This window comes from Protomyctophum parallelum, assembly GCF_964188405.1.
Source record: "Protomyctophum parallelum genome assembly, chromosome: 23".
NCBI lineage: Eukaryota > Metazoa > Chordata > Actinopteri > Myctophiformes > Myctophidae > Protomyctophum > Protomyctophum parallelum.
This window is the reverse complement of record NC_139715.1, coordinates 12177075-12190133: the sequence shown is the minus strand read 5'-3', so window position 1 is coordinate 12190133 and position 13059 is coordinate 12177075. Positions and strand designations below refer to the sequence as shown.

The 13059-nt window shown below is 40.8% G+C and overlaps 1 protein-coding gene across 1 annotated transcript; it reads left to right on the top strand.

Annotated features, from left to right (window-relative positions):
• The first annotated feature begins 2085 nt into the window (after nucleotides 1–2085).
• Nucleotides 2086–7100, top strand: LOC310853829 (uncharacterized protein). The gene is made up of 10 exons (XM_083758302.1): nucleotides 2086–2308; nucleotides 3363–3407; nucleotides 4190–4304; nucleotides 4443–4505; nucleotides 4715–4828; nucleotides 5168–5281; nucleotides 5622–5717; nucleotides 5870–5998; nucleotides 6108–6402; nucleotides 6521–7100. The coding sequence occupies exons 2-10, from the start codon at nucleotides 3387–3389 to the stop codon at nucleotides 6645–6647; spliced, it is 1074 nt and encodes a 357-aa protein (XP_083614428.1). The 5' UTR covers nucleotides 2086–2308; nucleotides 3363–3386; the 3' UTR covers nucleotides 6648–7100.
• The last annotated feature ends 5959 nt before the right edge of the window (nucleotides 7101–13059 follow it).

Here is a 13059-nt window from a genome sequence, read left to right as displayed (position 1 = left end):
CTTGTTTTTTTGTCGTTTTATTATTATTATTATTATTAAGTATTTCTTTGCTCGTGATCTCCTTAAATATGCTCGACTGATGCCAGTCTATCCTGCCCAAATGAACGCTCTTGAACAGGATGACCCAGAAACATGGAACGCACTGAAGTCAGGTGAATTTGTGGTGGCAAAGTCAGAGATACCGTTCACTCATCTCTTCACAGATCAAGCATCAATGAGCAGGAAATCAAGAAGCTAAAGGGACATGGTGGGATGGTTGGACTCAGTAGAGATGAAGCAGCTCTGGACTGACTACTACGACTAGTCACTATCACACCTCATCTTCCCAAAAGCTTCCAGGTCTTCAAGGAAAGAACATTATCAGCTCTCAGGAGAGATTGCATTGAGGTCAAGAGAAAATGCTCTCAAGCAATGTAAATTGATTGAGTTGCACAGTGGAGGCAATCTGTTCAAAGAGAACACACCATTGAAGAGTCTGGTTTCATCAGCGCTTGTGTCAGATGGGGCAAAAGATTACATTCTTCCTGGGCCTACACAATTTTCCTGGGCCTACACAATTTATCTGGTGCTGACTGGGTAGGAAAATTAGTTGGAATCTCCAAGAAGACATGGGTCAATGCCTACTTGAGGCTTGATGATGATCCTGCCATTAACTGCTTCAAGGACCTTGGAATGGGTTCCATTCCTCCTGAGCTTGTTAACGGCAAGCTTCCATTACCATTGGAGCATTTTGCATGCCGTGTTTACAGTCCAAAAGGTCCAACAACCTTGCCATTACTAGATGGGAACTATTTCGGTCAAAGAACTTGGAGGGTGAGATGCTACCTCCAACTCGTGCTGCACTGCTACCACATATCCTCTGTGCCAACTACATCACAATGCGGGATAAGTCATTCATACCTGACAAATTGCCCTGAGCTTCCACCAATCGAACAAAATTGATGGAATTCAGCTAGTGGAGGGAGGGTAGCCTATGTTCCAGTCAGGTGTCTTGCCCTCCCTGCTCCAAAGGCAGTACTTGAGCTCATCAAATGTGGTTGCAAAGCAGGTTGCAAGGGACGGTGCAGCTGCTCAAACAATAACCTGCCTTGCACTCCTCTCTGCAAATGCTATGGTGGAGACTGTGTCAACACTATCAGGGAGGACATTCAAGATGATGATGACGAAGATGAATTGATCCTGCAAATAATGTATTGTAGGCATAATTGACCATGGGCTCTTTAAGAGGATAGGTGTGTGTGTGTGTGTGTGTGTGTGTGTGTGTGTGTGTGTGTGTGTGTGTGTGTGTGTGTGTGTGTTGTGTTAGTGTGATTGCAGTGTGTGAAATAAATGGACACGTTCTGCATGCCCAAAGTGAGAAGTTGCAATACCTTTATTCCCTGCAGTAACATCTGTCAACAATAATGGTAGAATACTAATAAACTATCAAAGTCAAAGGTACATAAACGCAAGATATTCTAATAATATTCGAAATACTTGCATATATCACATATATGGGTGCTGTGGAAGACCCCTGGTATTAACTACTACTCATTTTTGTAAACTTGTAATGCTTAAATTATTATCTAATTTGACATTGTTCTGGAACAGGAGCAGAGCGAGGAATGTAATGAGTACTGAGATGAGTCCGGGGGGCCCCAGGTGAAGAAAGACCCCAACCAAAAGTCAGAAAAGATTATTCTGGCTACTTTCAAAGTGTAAGAAATCAACTCAGAATATTTAAAAACCTATAAAACAACCCTAATATTATGAAAATCGGACATTAATTGTCTGGCGTACTATTATGGGGGTCCCAAAATATATGACCCCCCAAATAAGGGGTGGGGGTCGGGAAAATTTGAACCCCATCATTTTCTGACAGTTTGGACCCTATGAAAGCCAAAAAATCACTTTTAGCAAAAAAAAGCCTACGGAAATACACCTCGTACCACACTATTAGGCTATCTCACTGCACTGTGTGTGTGTGTGTGTGTGTGTGTGTGTGTGTGTGTGTGTGTGTGTGTGTGTGTGTGTGTGTGTGTGTGTGTGTGTGTGTGTGTGTGTGTGTGTGTGTGTGTGTGTGTGTGTGTGTGTGTGTCGCTCCCATTCAATGAGCAGTGCCCTTTAAGTGTTACGACAGTACTGATTTACGGTAGTCTTTACGACAGTCTCACCTACATTGGTAGCCGAATAGCTGGTCACGTGGTTTTTGTTTATGCCCTACGCGCTTAGCCTACGCGCCTCTCTCTCAGTGTAGTGTGTCGTTACTGGCACCGTGTCTTGCACATTTCATCCATAAAGTTACTTTTCTGTGTGACCTTTCTGTCAGGTAAGAACTGAACAAACATGTGGATTTAAGAGGTGTAACATTATCTGTCACAATGGTAACATGTTTGATTTATGGTGAAAGTTGTACAATTACACGAACGTTTTCTATCATTCAACTTTGACCAGTAGTAAAGTAAGTAGCCTAGGCGGTAGAATTCAGACGTCTATGCTGCTTTAAGATATTTATTTTTGTATTTGTTTGGAGTGGTGTGTGATATTAGCATTTTATAAACAATGTATGGGTTTGGACCCGATCAAGACGAGACCCACGTCTATCCTTTGATCCTTTCTAACCCCCAGAACCTGGCGCCTTTATTCCGCCTGATGGTGTTGTAGTTCCGTTATATTTTTGCGGCTGCCATGGTTGTTGATTAATATGATTGTTTGATTATTTAATATTGTTAAGCACTTTGTAGGTTAACATTATTTAAAAAGGTGCTATATAAATAAAATAGTTTATTATTATTATCGTCGTCGTGTTAACTACACGGCTGTTGTACACGGCGAGTAGACTTGTTTGGATGCTGAGAAACAAAGACAACCACTTACTTCCTGTGCTTGATTGATTTAAATATTTATACACAGTTTATTAACAATGTATTTATGAATTGAACAAGGTGGACCCTCTTGTAAACAAGTGTAAGTCTTTATTGGGACGTCCACTCACAGTTAACAGTCTTGGTTAAGGTTGGTGGGGGATGTACCAATACATTGTATAAATAGCAATTTTGTAGTGCCACTCAAATATCAGCCATTCATTTATAGAAAATATTTTAAGAATAGAAACGAGCCACCCTGGATCCTGGTGAATCATGACCATAAAACCAGCCATTAAAACACAGTAGTGCCAGAAAACACAATCAATAGGCCTACTTCATTTTTTGTTTTAGTAGTATTTACTAAAGGTTTGTTATCACTCTACCTCCAGCTAATCTATAGTCTTAAAGCTACACTCATAATTATTACCTTGCATTATTCTGTACTGCTATGTTTTCATGAGATTTCATTAGTCAGGCTTCAGCTGACAAAAAAACCCTTTCTGTTTTCTCACTTAGGTGACAGAAAAGACTACAGTCAGAATGAGTTCTCTAGCAGAAGAGGTGAGACGGAACAATAGTGGGTGTGAAGTTATTCAGTGTTGTCTGTTAGCTTGGTGTTTGATGGAGATGATTCTATGCTGCCTTGTGACTCGTGTCTCGTGTACCCTTCAACTTCTTGTTTATATGCCTGAATGGCTATCCAAAGGGTTTGGTGTTCAAGCATGTCATAATTATATATTTCTTTATTATTTTTAACATTTTGGGGGGAAAAAAATATAATTTAACATTGAGGCCCACAATGTTTAGTAGATGCACACAGTTACCGTCTGAAATACTAATGAACCATTGATTGATTGATTGATTGATTTATTAACAGTTTGCAGAATTACAGTACATTTCAATACAAAAAACTGTTAACCGAGTGGACGACACCATAAAGCATTACACTTTACAATAGGGCCCAACATTTTCAATTCATCAAAACATTTAGAGACTACGAATATACACAACTATATAGTCAAAACAGGAAATCATCATAAAGGAGGTAAAAAGGGAAAAGAAACATATACAGTGAGGGGGGAAAGGGGTGGGTGGGGGATTCATATTTTACGAGGGCCAGTTTCGAATTGCAGCCGTCCGTATAGGTGCCCTTTGAGGGCAGTTTTGAAGGAGTCAAGGGATTCGCATGTCTTAATGACTGTTGGTAGGGTGTTCCACATTTTGGTGGCATAGGAGCGAATTAATTTAGTCGCGTGTTTGTGCCAGACAGTTCATTAGTATTATATAGCTGTAAGCAGTGTAAGGTAACAGCGATAATTGATTTGTGTCTCCGTCCATTACAGGACTTTGAGGACCTGAGGGTTCATTTTTCTGAGAAGAAGTGGAAGAAGCTGAGAGCGGTTGAGAAGAAAATATACTTAAACCAAAAGAGCAACCACCTGTTTAAGCTCTCCGTAGGTAATGTATAACAAATTACTGACGTAAAATATGAGAATAATGACATACAGACAAACAGACGTATATTATTATTTTTGCTGTATCGTTAGAATCCATACATGAGTTTAACACAGTATGTGGGGTTTCTCCCCCTATCAGGTCTGACTTCTAAAGTGCCAGAATTTATGAGGACAGCTGCTGATACTGCACGAGAGGAGTCAGGTATTCCAACACTGTTACCGTATTACAGTAGTTCACCAAAAAAAAGTGGATAAAACACATTTTATCCACATGGAAATACGTCTATCGGCCAAATTGTTATATTAAACATTGCATCCAGCCAAGAATTCACTAATTGTGAATTGTATTATTATTTATTGTACTCGTCTTATTTATTGTGTGTGTGTGCGCCCCCTGTGTGACTGTTCCAGATCATCCACCACCGGTAAAGGTGAAGAAGGTATACACAAAGAAGGATTATGCAAAGTTTACCACTGACAGAGATCTCAGAATTCGGACCAATGTTGTCGACTACAAAGAACCAAGTAAGTACCAGAGGAAGACCACTACTACCAGTACTACTTTTGGTGATCCTTCTTGCCTGCATCCATCTTTAAGTGACCAAGCAGTCACTTATTGTTTTTGTCTGTTTTCTTCTCCTTCCGCCAAAAATAGCAGTTCTGGCCGAATCATGCAGTAGGCCCAGGGGCGAGCCGATGAATTGTTTATTTATTTAAATTAGAAAAAGCCCCCCTCTCCTTCCTACGTGAAAGTTCCCTGAGAGAAGCAGATTAATTTGTAAATGATGCTGTGGAAAAGTGGTTTGGAAATAATGTAAAGTGTACATCATTTTAACATGCATGGTACTTATGTGTCTCTTTCAGCAAGATACACATGGAAGATGGAGTTCCCTTTGAAGCCGAAGAGAAGAAAGGCAAAAAGAGAAGAAAAGAAAAAGAGAAAGAAAAAGAGAAAAGAAAAGAGTTACAAAGGAAAAGGTACAAGAAAGTACTGTCGTGTATATACAGCAATACGAAGGCAATATATAACGATAAGAAGCACCATCAATACAGAACAACAGTATACACTGTATGCTGTTTCACATGGAAACACGTCACGACACGGGAGGTGGCGGAAAGCCATTTCAGCTCATCTTTAATACCAGCCTGACAAAAATTAAAGAATATCGGCTAAATTGTTATTTTAAACAGTGCATCCGGCCAAAAAATTACCAATTGCCACATCTCTAAATGTATTATGTATTGTACTTGTTTTATTATATACACCGGTATAAAAACATAAATATTTTATATTCATGTGTGTGTGTGTGTGTTCCAGTTCGTCATGTGTTGACCAGTGTTGAAACAGTGCTTGACAGAAGTCTCCGAAATCGGACCAATGTTGTCAACTACACAGAAGTACCAGAGGATGACAGTTAGTGATCCTTCTCATTCTCTGTTTGCATTCACTCTTTCTTCCTCCATCTTTTCTCTCTCTATCTCTCTCTCTCTCTCTCAAAATACATATTTGTTCTCTCTTTGTTTACAATTACACACATCTTTGTGCCTTTCTCGTTCTGATTCTAGCTACTGATCAGGGAACATCCGCGCCTCAGCCACGTGAGGATGACGAGGAGTGGGAGGAGAGTGACGATAAGGAGTCGATTTCTTCTGATTCTGATTCTTCTGATTCTGAGTCTTCTGATTCTGAGTCTGGTATGCCAACACGATTACCATACTACATTACTTAAAGGAGTAGTTGACATATTTTCTATCAATTACACACCGCATAAATTTGTCTAATTTTTTCACTTCATGGGCACAGGCAGTACTGACCAGGAGACATCCGCCCCTCAGCCAAGTAAGAAGAAGAAGAGAGGAGGGGAGAGTGACGATGAGCAGTCGATTCCTTCCGATGAGGAGTCTGGTGATGCAACGGAAACCGCGAAAGTTGGTTCCCCGAGGGTTACTCTGTTACGCTTGTCTGTGGACCGCATGAAGGCCAAAATGCACCAGGAGACATCAGCACCTCAGCCAAGTAAAGAGGAGGAGGAGGAGGAGAGTGAAGATGAGCAGACGACTCCTTCCGATGAGAAGTCTGGTAACGCAACAGAAACCGTTGTTGACCAGGAGACATCCGCCCCTCAGCCAAGTAAGAAGAAGAAGAGAGGAGGGGAGAGTGACGATGAGCAGTCGATTCCTTCCGATGAGGAGTCTGGTGACGCAACGGAAACCCGCGAAAGTTGTTTCCCCGAGGGTTACTCTGTTAACCTTGTCTGTGGACCAAAAAGCACCAATGCAACTAGTCGCAAGGCCAAAAAGGCCAAAAAGCACCAATGCAACTAGTCGCAACTCCTTGCACTGAAACAGTCTCAAGGTCAACCGCACCAATGCGGTTCACTACGTAGATGTTGTGTGGAATCTCTGTGTGGAACCTGCATTTCCAATGTATTTGCTACGTATGTATGAATATTGTTATGTATTGTAATTGTATAGTGTCCATAAATTAATCTGTGCTATACCATGTCATTATGGTTGTCAGTGATGATGATGATAGGCTATACTACTGGTCTGCACATGGACGACCTGTTATTCAAGTTTTCTTCCCCTTTTATTTTTTTAAGAATGTTTTGACATGTGCTCCTATATCGATAAAACATTACTCTTCCACAGTTTTACTGTACTGCAGTGTGTTACAGCTACGTTGTTAGTTATGTTTTAGATTGTGTTCTGTTCTCATTACTGTACATAGACTGTCTGCTCTGTTTTATGGTATAAAGGGGACTATTAAAAAGCTCAATAAATTTGCAGTGGTGTAAATGTAGTGGTGTCTTATGTACGCAAGTATTGTGTAGACTACAAATTTGAGGTCTTTTTTTTTACTTTCTTCGTTTTCAATGCTTTCACTTCTACCCCACTACATTGATCTCGGAGGAAGATATTGTGCTAATACTCCAGTACAAATTTGAAAACTTTCATTATTAGTTACTTTGTAGAGTTGATTATTATTGGAGGGGAAAGGAACTGGTCAGAATAATGTGTTCCTTCCATGCGCTACATCCGGCTGGTGAAACTCCCCCCTGTCAGGTGAAAAGAAGCAGCTTGGACTCCTCATGCATAGAAGGAAGCATGAGGTCAGTCCGCTGCCCCCCCCCCCCCCCCCCCCCCCCCCCAGGTTGGCAGAGGAAGTGTAGCGCCCAGGATTACATTAGATAATTGACACTGGGTGAAAAAGGTGGGTTGCAAAATCTTGGGATGAAAATTATATATATATATTAAAAAGTAGATTATTACAAAACACTAACCAGTAACCACTTGAGCCGTATACATATTTCGGCCATTTGAAAATAGATCTACTTTGGTACTTAAAATCAAGTAAATGTTTAATAAATTTTACTTCGAACAGATTACTTTTACAGTAGCCTACATTGCCGTGTTGATAGTGAAGTACAAACCAATGCCATAGAGCCCCATTGTGAACCCGGACATGTTGAGTACGCCAAGGTTTTATGTTGGAAATGTTGAGTATGGGTCCCCAGCATGTAGAAACAGCCAGATGCTATAAACTTGCATATAGTATGTTGAGCCATTTTCATAATATGTGACCATACAATTACCTATAGAAGGTTATGTAGCATGTGATGAGTCAAACTAGGGTGTTTTCATGATGCTGAATCATTCCAAAGCATTCGTTTTGCAAAAAGAACACCCACAGCACATGATTTGTGATGATGGCTATGGCCGTTTTAGCCCAAGGAGTGTTTTTTTTTTTACATCTTCTGAATCATTTCATTTGAACCTTTAATTAATTGCTGAGATTCTCTCGTGCATTTGTTTTAGTAGGCTATCATGCTACCTCCAGGCTCCCGCTAACAACATTAGCTTTCATATTATTCTGTATTGCTTATTTGCTCCTTAGGCTATAGGCTATTCATTGCTTGCTTGCTTGCTAGCTAGTTGAAATAAAGTTAATAAAAATATATAACTTTTCTGTGAATGTTTCTCACTACAGTGACAGTGACGGACTCCAGTCAGAAGAATCACTCGGAATGATCGAGTTCTCTCTCGAAGAAAAGGTGAGACAGAACAATGTAGGCTATATAGCAGTGGTGGATAAAGTACTCCAATGTTTTACTTAAGTAAAAGCACCATAATTTAAAGTTATTCAGTAATCATCATGGCAGCCTCGAAAATGAGGATCTGTTCTCCTCGTCTGTTCATTCATTTGCTCTCTCTGAACTGAACTCTCCATCTGTGTAGCTGGCCTGCAATGTTCCAGTTACTGTAAGTACTAATGTAATTAACCAGACAGTTCAGTGGTTCACAAACTCTTTCACGTCATTACCCACAAATTGACACTAATGAGCCGGCGGACCCCCATTTGAAAAGATATGCCAGGGACCCCCATAAGAGAAGATCTTTACTGAAAATAGCCGATCTTCAGATTTTCAGCATGCAACGGAATGTAAAATGACTTCTAGATCTCTTGTCCACTAGTCCCTTCATAACATTTTAGTATAGTTTTTATTTGTTGACGAAATTGTCAGTATAATTAGTCTTAGTCATCATAGCTTAGTTTTCATTTAGTTTCCATCAGTGGAAAAAGGTAGTCAACAAACATTTTTCGTCTTAGTTTTAGTCGACGAAATCAACACTGCCCTAATCCCTATTCCCTCCTCCGTCCATTACAGGACTTTGAGGACATGAGGCTTCATTTTTCTGACAAGCAGTGGAACAAGCTGAAGGAGGTTGAGAAGACAATGTACTTAAACCAAAAGAGCAACCACCTGTTTAAGCTCTACATATGTAATGTAATGTGTAACATGGTAACAGAGTAATGACATAACATAAGAGAATAATTACATAATTTTCTGTATGGTTATAAATCCATATTATACACAACACAGAGTTCATCTTTATGGCTTCATGTTGAGAAGCGCAAGTGCTAACTGAAGTGACGTTTTGATGTCCTGCGCATGTGTGCCACTTACTGCCTGCCTGGGCACTATATGTGTGGCCAAAAGGAATAATACAAAAAAAGTTAACTGTGCAACGCCTAAGTACATTCAAGGTGGGGAAGGAAGCCTGCCCAATAAGCCAGACCACTGTCACTGAGCGATATTTTGTGCCAAGTTTACAGACGTTTGTAACACCATGGAATTGAATTAATAGTTAGATCAGTGCTGGAACGGTTGCCCTAGGAACGATGATCTGTGTCTTATTCTGTATTCCTCGCTATACTATATCCCTTTAATTTGCTTTTGTCTGTTGGGTTACTACCCCCCCCCCCCCCCCCCCCTCCATCAGGTCTGAAGTCTACACCTCAGCCAAGGAAGAGTAGGAAGAAGAAGAGAGGTGAGGAGAGTGAATATGAGGAATGGATTACTTCTGAGGAGGAGTCTGGTATTCCAACACTATTACCAAACTACAGTACATAAAGCAGTAGTTCACCCCCAATTGTTTTTTAAAGTTGTACTCACCTAGAGGTAGCTAGTTGTTGTTACTATTTGCTTCTAACCCATTTAGACCCGAGGCTCATTCTAAAAACACAGGTACTGTATCTAATGTCTCTAATGGCTGTATAAAAGATAAAGACCATATGATCTCACTTTCCTCTGCTTGTCTCACAGAGAAATACACACAGGGCTCCATCTTGCGCCACCCTTATCCCTAAACATATTTGTCTTTTTTTTTAACCATTTTGAAAAACATTTTTAAACAGTTCAACAACCCGAGCTACATCGAGACATTGTGAGCTTGTAGATTGGCCATTTGAGTGTTTTTTTAAATATATTTTTTTTTGCAAATTAGTCCAGGGATAAGGGTTAAGGGGTGGCGCAAGATATAGCCCACAGTGTTACACATTTTATTATGAAAATACTGTATGTCACTCGTCTTTAATACCAGCCTGACAAATGAGAAGAAAATAATGTATATATCGGCCAAATTGTTATTTCTAACATTGTATCCGGCGCATCCAATACATTATTATTTATTGTACATATTTTCTGAAAACATAAATATGTTATAGTCACTGTGTGTGACTGTGCATGTTCCAGATCATAAGGTAAAGAAGACAGTATCAGTGACTCCCAGCGACAGAAAACTCAGAAGTCGGACCAACTACACAGAACCAAGCAAGTACCAGAGTACCAATACTATGCTGTTTCACATGGAAATACATCACAACACGGGAGTTTGTGGGAAAGTAATCCAAAATGCCACGGCTCGCCTGGTTTTTAACCAGCCAAAATTCTCACATGTCACGCCCCTTCTCCGCTCCCTCCATTGGCTCCCGGTCGCTGCCCACACAGAGCACAAAACTCTGATGCTGGCGTTCAAAGCAACCAAAGGTATGGCACCGCCATATCTTGCAAGTCTGATCGCACGCTACAAACTCTCCTGAGCGCTCAGATCAGCCAACGCAGGGAAGCTGGAAGTAACTTTGCTAAAGACGCCCGGACAACGCTCCACATGTCCCAAACTCTTCTCCCTTCTCTTCTGGCTCCAAAACTATGGAATACACTTCCCGTTGCAATCAGAACTGCAGATTCACTCCCAATCTTCCACCACAGTCTGAAAACACACCTCTTCAGACTCATATTAGTACTTGCCCTAGCCTCGACCTCCTACAGGCGTATGCGTAGGCTCAGCTTATGTAACTTAAATAGCACTTTACTGTTACGAGTGAGTACGGATGATGACCCAAATGCAGGCGACAGCAGGCAGAGCAATTCTAACTTAGAAGGATTTATTAAATAAACTGAGGTTCTTCCCTAAACGGTGCAAAGAAGGCAGGAAAAATCACAGAAAACATACAGGAACTTAGCCACAATTTGCAACTCAAGATTTTTTTTATAATGGGATGAATCTAGAGTTGCAATACCCTCCATTGACTCCCCACTCATCCAATTTGGTTTGCGATCTGCTTGTCTTAAACAACGTTAAACTCACAAACATTGCAGCTGTAGTCCAAGCTTGAATTATCCTCTTTCAATCTGCCGAGCTTGTTTTTCATAAAAATCCACCGTAGAGATGTTATGAGCTTCTGTCAAGATATCCTCTGCAGGTGATTCTTTTTCTGTGTTGCAGTTTGGAAGCACTCGTTTTTGTTAATGGGTCGCGCTGCTGCCTCCTGCATTATGTGCAAATTCAAAACAGGTGGTACGCAGGGCCGTTCAGTGACAAAAACGAGTGCTTCCAAACTCCAGCAATTAGAAAAAGAATCACCTGCAGAGGATATCTTGACAGAAGCTCATAACATCTCTACAGTGGATTTTTATGAAAAACATGCAGATTGAAAGAGGATAATTCAAGCTTGGACTACAGCTGCGATGTTGGTGAGTTTAACGTCGTTTAAGACAAGCAGATCGCAAACCAAATTGGATGACTGGGGAGTCAATGAAGGGTATTGCAACTCTAGATTCATCCCATTATAAAAAAAATCACACCTGTGTGAACCGAGTGGTTCTCTCTCTCTCTCTCTCTCTCTCTCTCTCTCTCTCTCTCTCTCTCTCTCTCTCTCTCTCTCTCTCTCTCTCTCTCTCTCTCTCTCTCTCTCTCTCTCTCTCTCTCTCTCTCTCTCTCTCTCTCTCTCTCTCTCTCTCTCTCTCTCTCAGCAGGCACAGCAATACCCCTCTCTCTGTTTCTGGCGCCCCCTACTGGTATAAGTCACATACTCGCGCTCACTCGTGCTCATGACTACACACAGGTACACAGACATTGCACTACACACAGGTACACGGACATTGCTGGTTGTAGGACTCAAAAATCTAGAGTTGCAAATTGCGGCTAACAGGAACTCACACAACAGGGAACTACGACCCAACAAGAGCACAAAGCAAACACAGGACTTAAATAGACACAGGATAACAGGGCACAGGTGAAACCAAAATACAATACAATCAACACTAGGATAGGCTGGGGGACTAACAGGACACAGGTGGAGACACTGGCTCATCACAAAGTAGGTTAGACAAGGTAGGCAAACTAGTAAATAGGCAGACAGGAAACACTAGGAACCATGAAAAATAATATACACAAAACCAAGGCAACAACAGTCAGGAACACATGAGCAATAACATACTGAAAGGACAGAAATACATTTTAAAGTCCAATATCTAATTTAGGACAGTCACAGTCCACGGTCCGAGGAGAGGACCGTGGCATTTAGGTAGACATAGTACTCTATTCTCCATATGCAGACCGTGGCCATCTTACCATATAAGTTAATGGCAAGGTGCTACCTAGGTGCAACTTCCAATAGCAGCCCATTCATCCAAACAGAAAAGTCCTATCTGATTGTATTAAACAACATCAAACTCACCAACATTGCAGCTGTATGGAAAGCTTGAATTATTCTCAAAGTGTTTGTTTCATAAAAATCCATTGTATGCATGTTATGAGCTACTTTGTGTCCTTGCAGGTGATTATTTTGCTAAGTGCTGGAGTTTGGAAGTGCTTGTTAGATATCACTCAACTCAACTGACCTGTGTACCACCTGTTTTGAATTAGCACATAATGCAAGAGGCAGCAGGACATTGCTTTACTGCAAAACGAGTGCTTCCAAACTCTGATGGAAACATGGCCGTGGTCTGCAAATGGTCTATAGTGTATACACATATAGTTTCCTTAGATAGATATTCCACTGTTATGTTCTTAGCTTACGTATGATTCATGATGACTACTTTTAATGTTTTGAATGTATTACCATTTTTTTTACCATTTTGAAAAACATTTTTAAATAGTTCAACTAGCCGAGCTACATCGAGACATTG

Excerpts from the sequence above, each read along its gene's own strand:
- LOC310853829 (XM_083758302.1), top strand. The coding sequence starts at position 3,387 with ATGAGTTCTCTAGCAGAAGAG. Across the intron at positions 4,506-4,714 it reads TACTGCACGAGAGGAGTCAG|ATCATCCACCACCGGTAAAG; the intron begins GTATTCCAACAC and ends TGACTGTTCCAG. Across the intron at positions 5,999-6,107 it reads GTCTTCTGATTCTGAGTCTG|GCAGTACTGACCAGGAGACA; the intron begins GTATGCCAACAC and ends TCATGGGCACAG.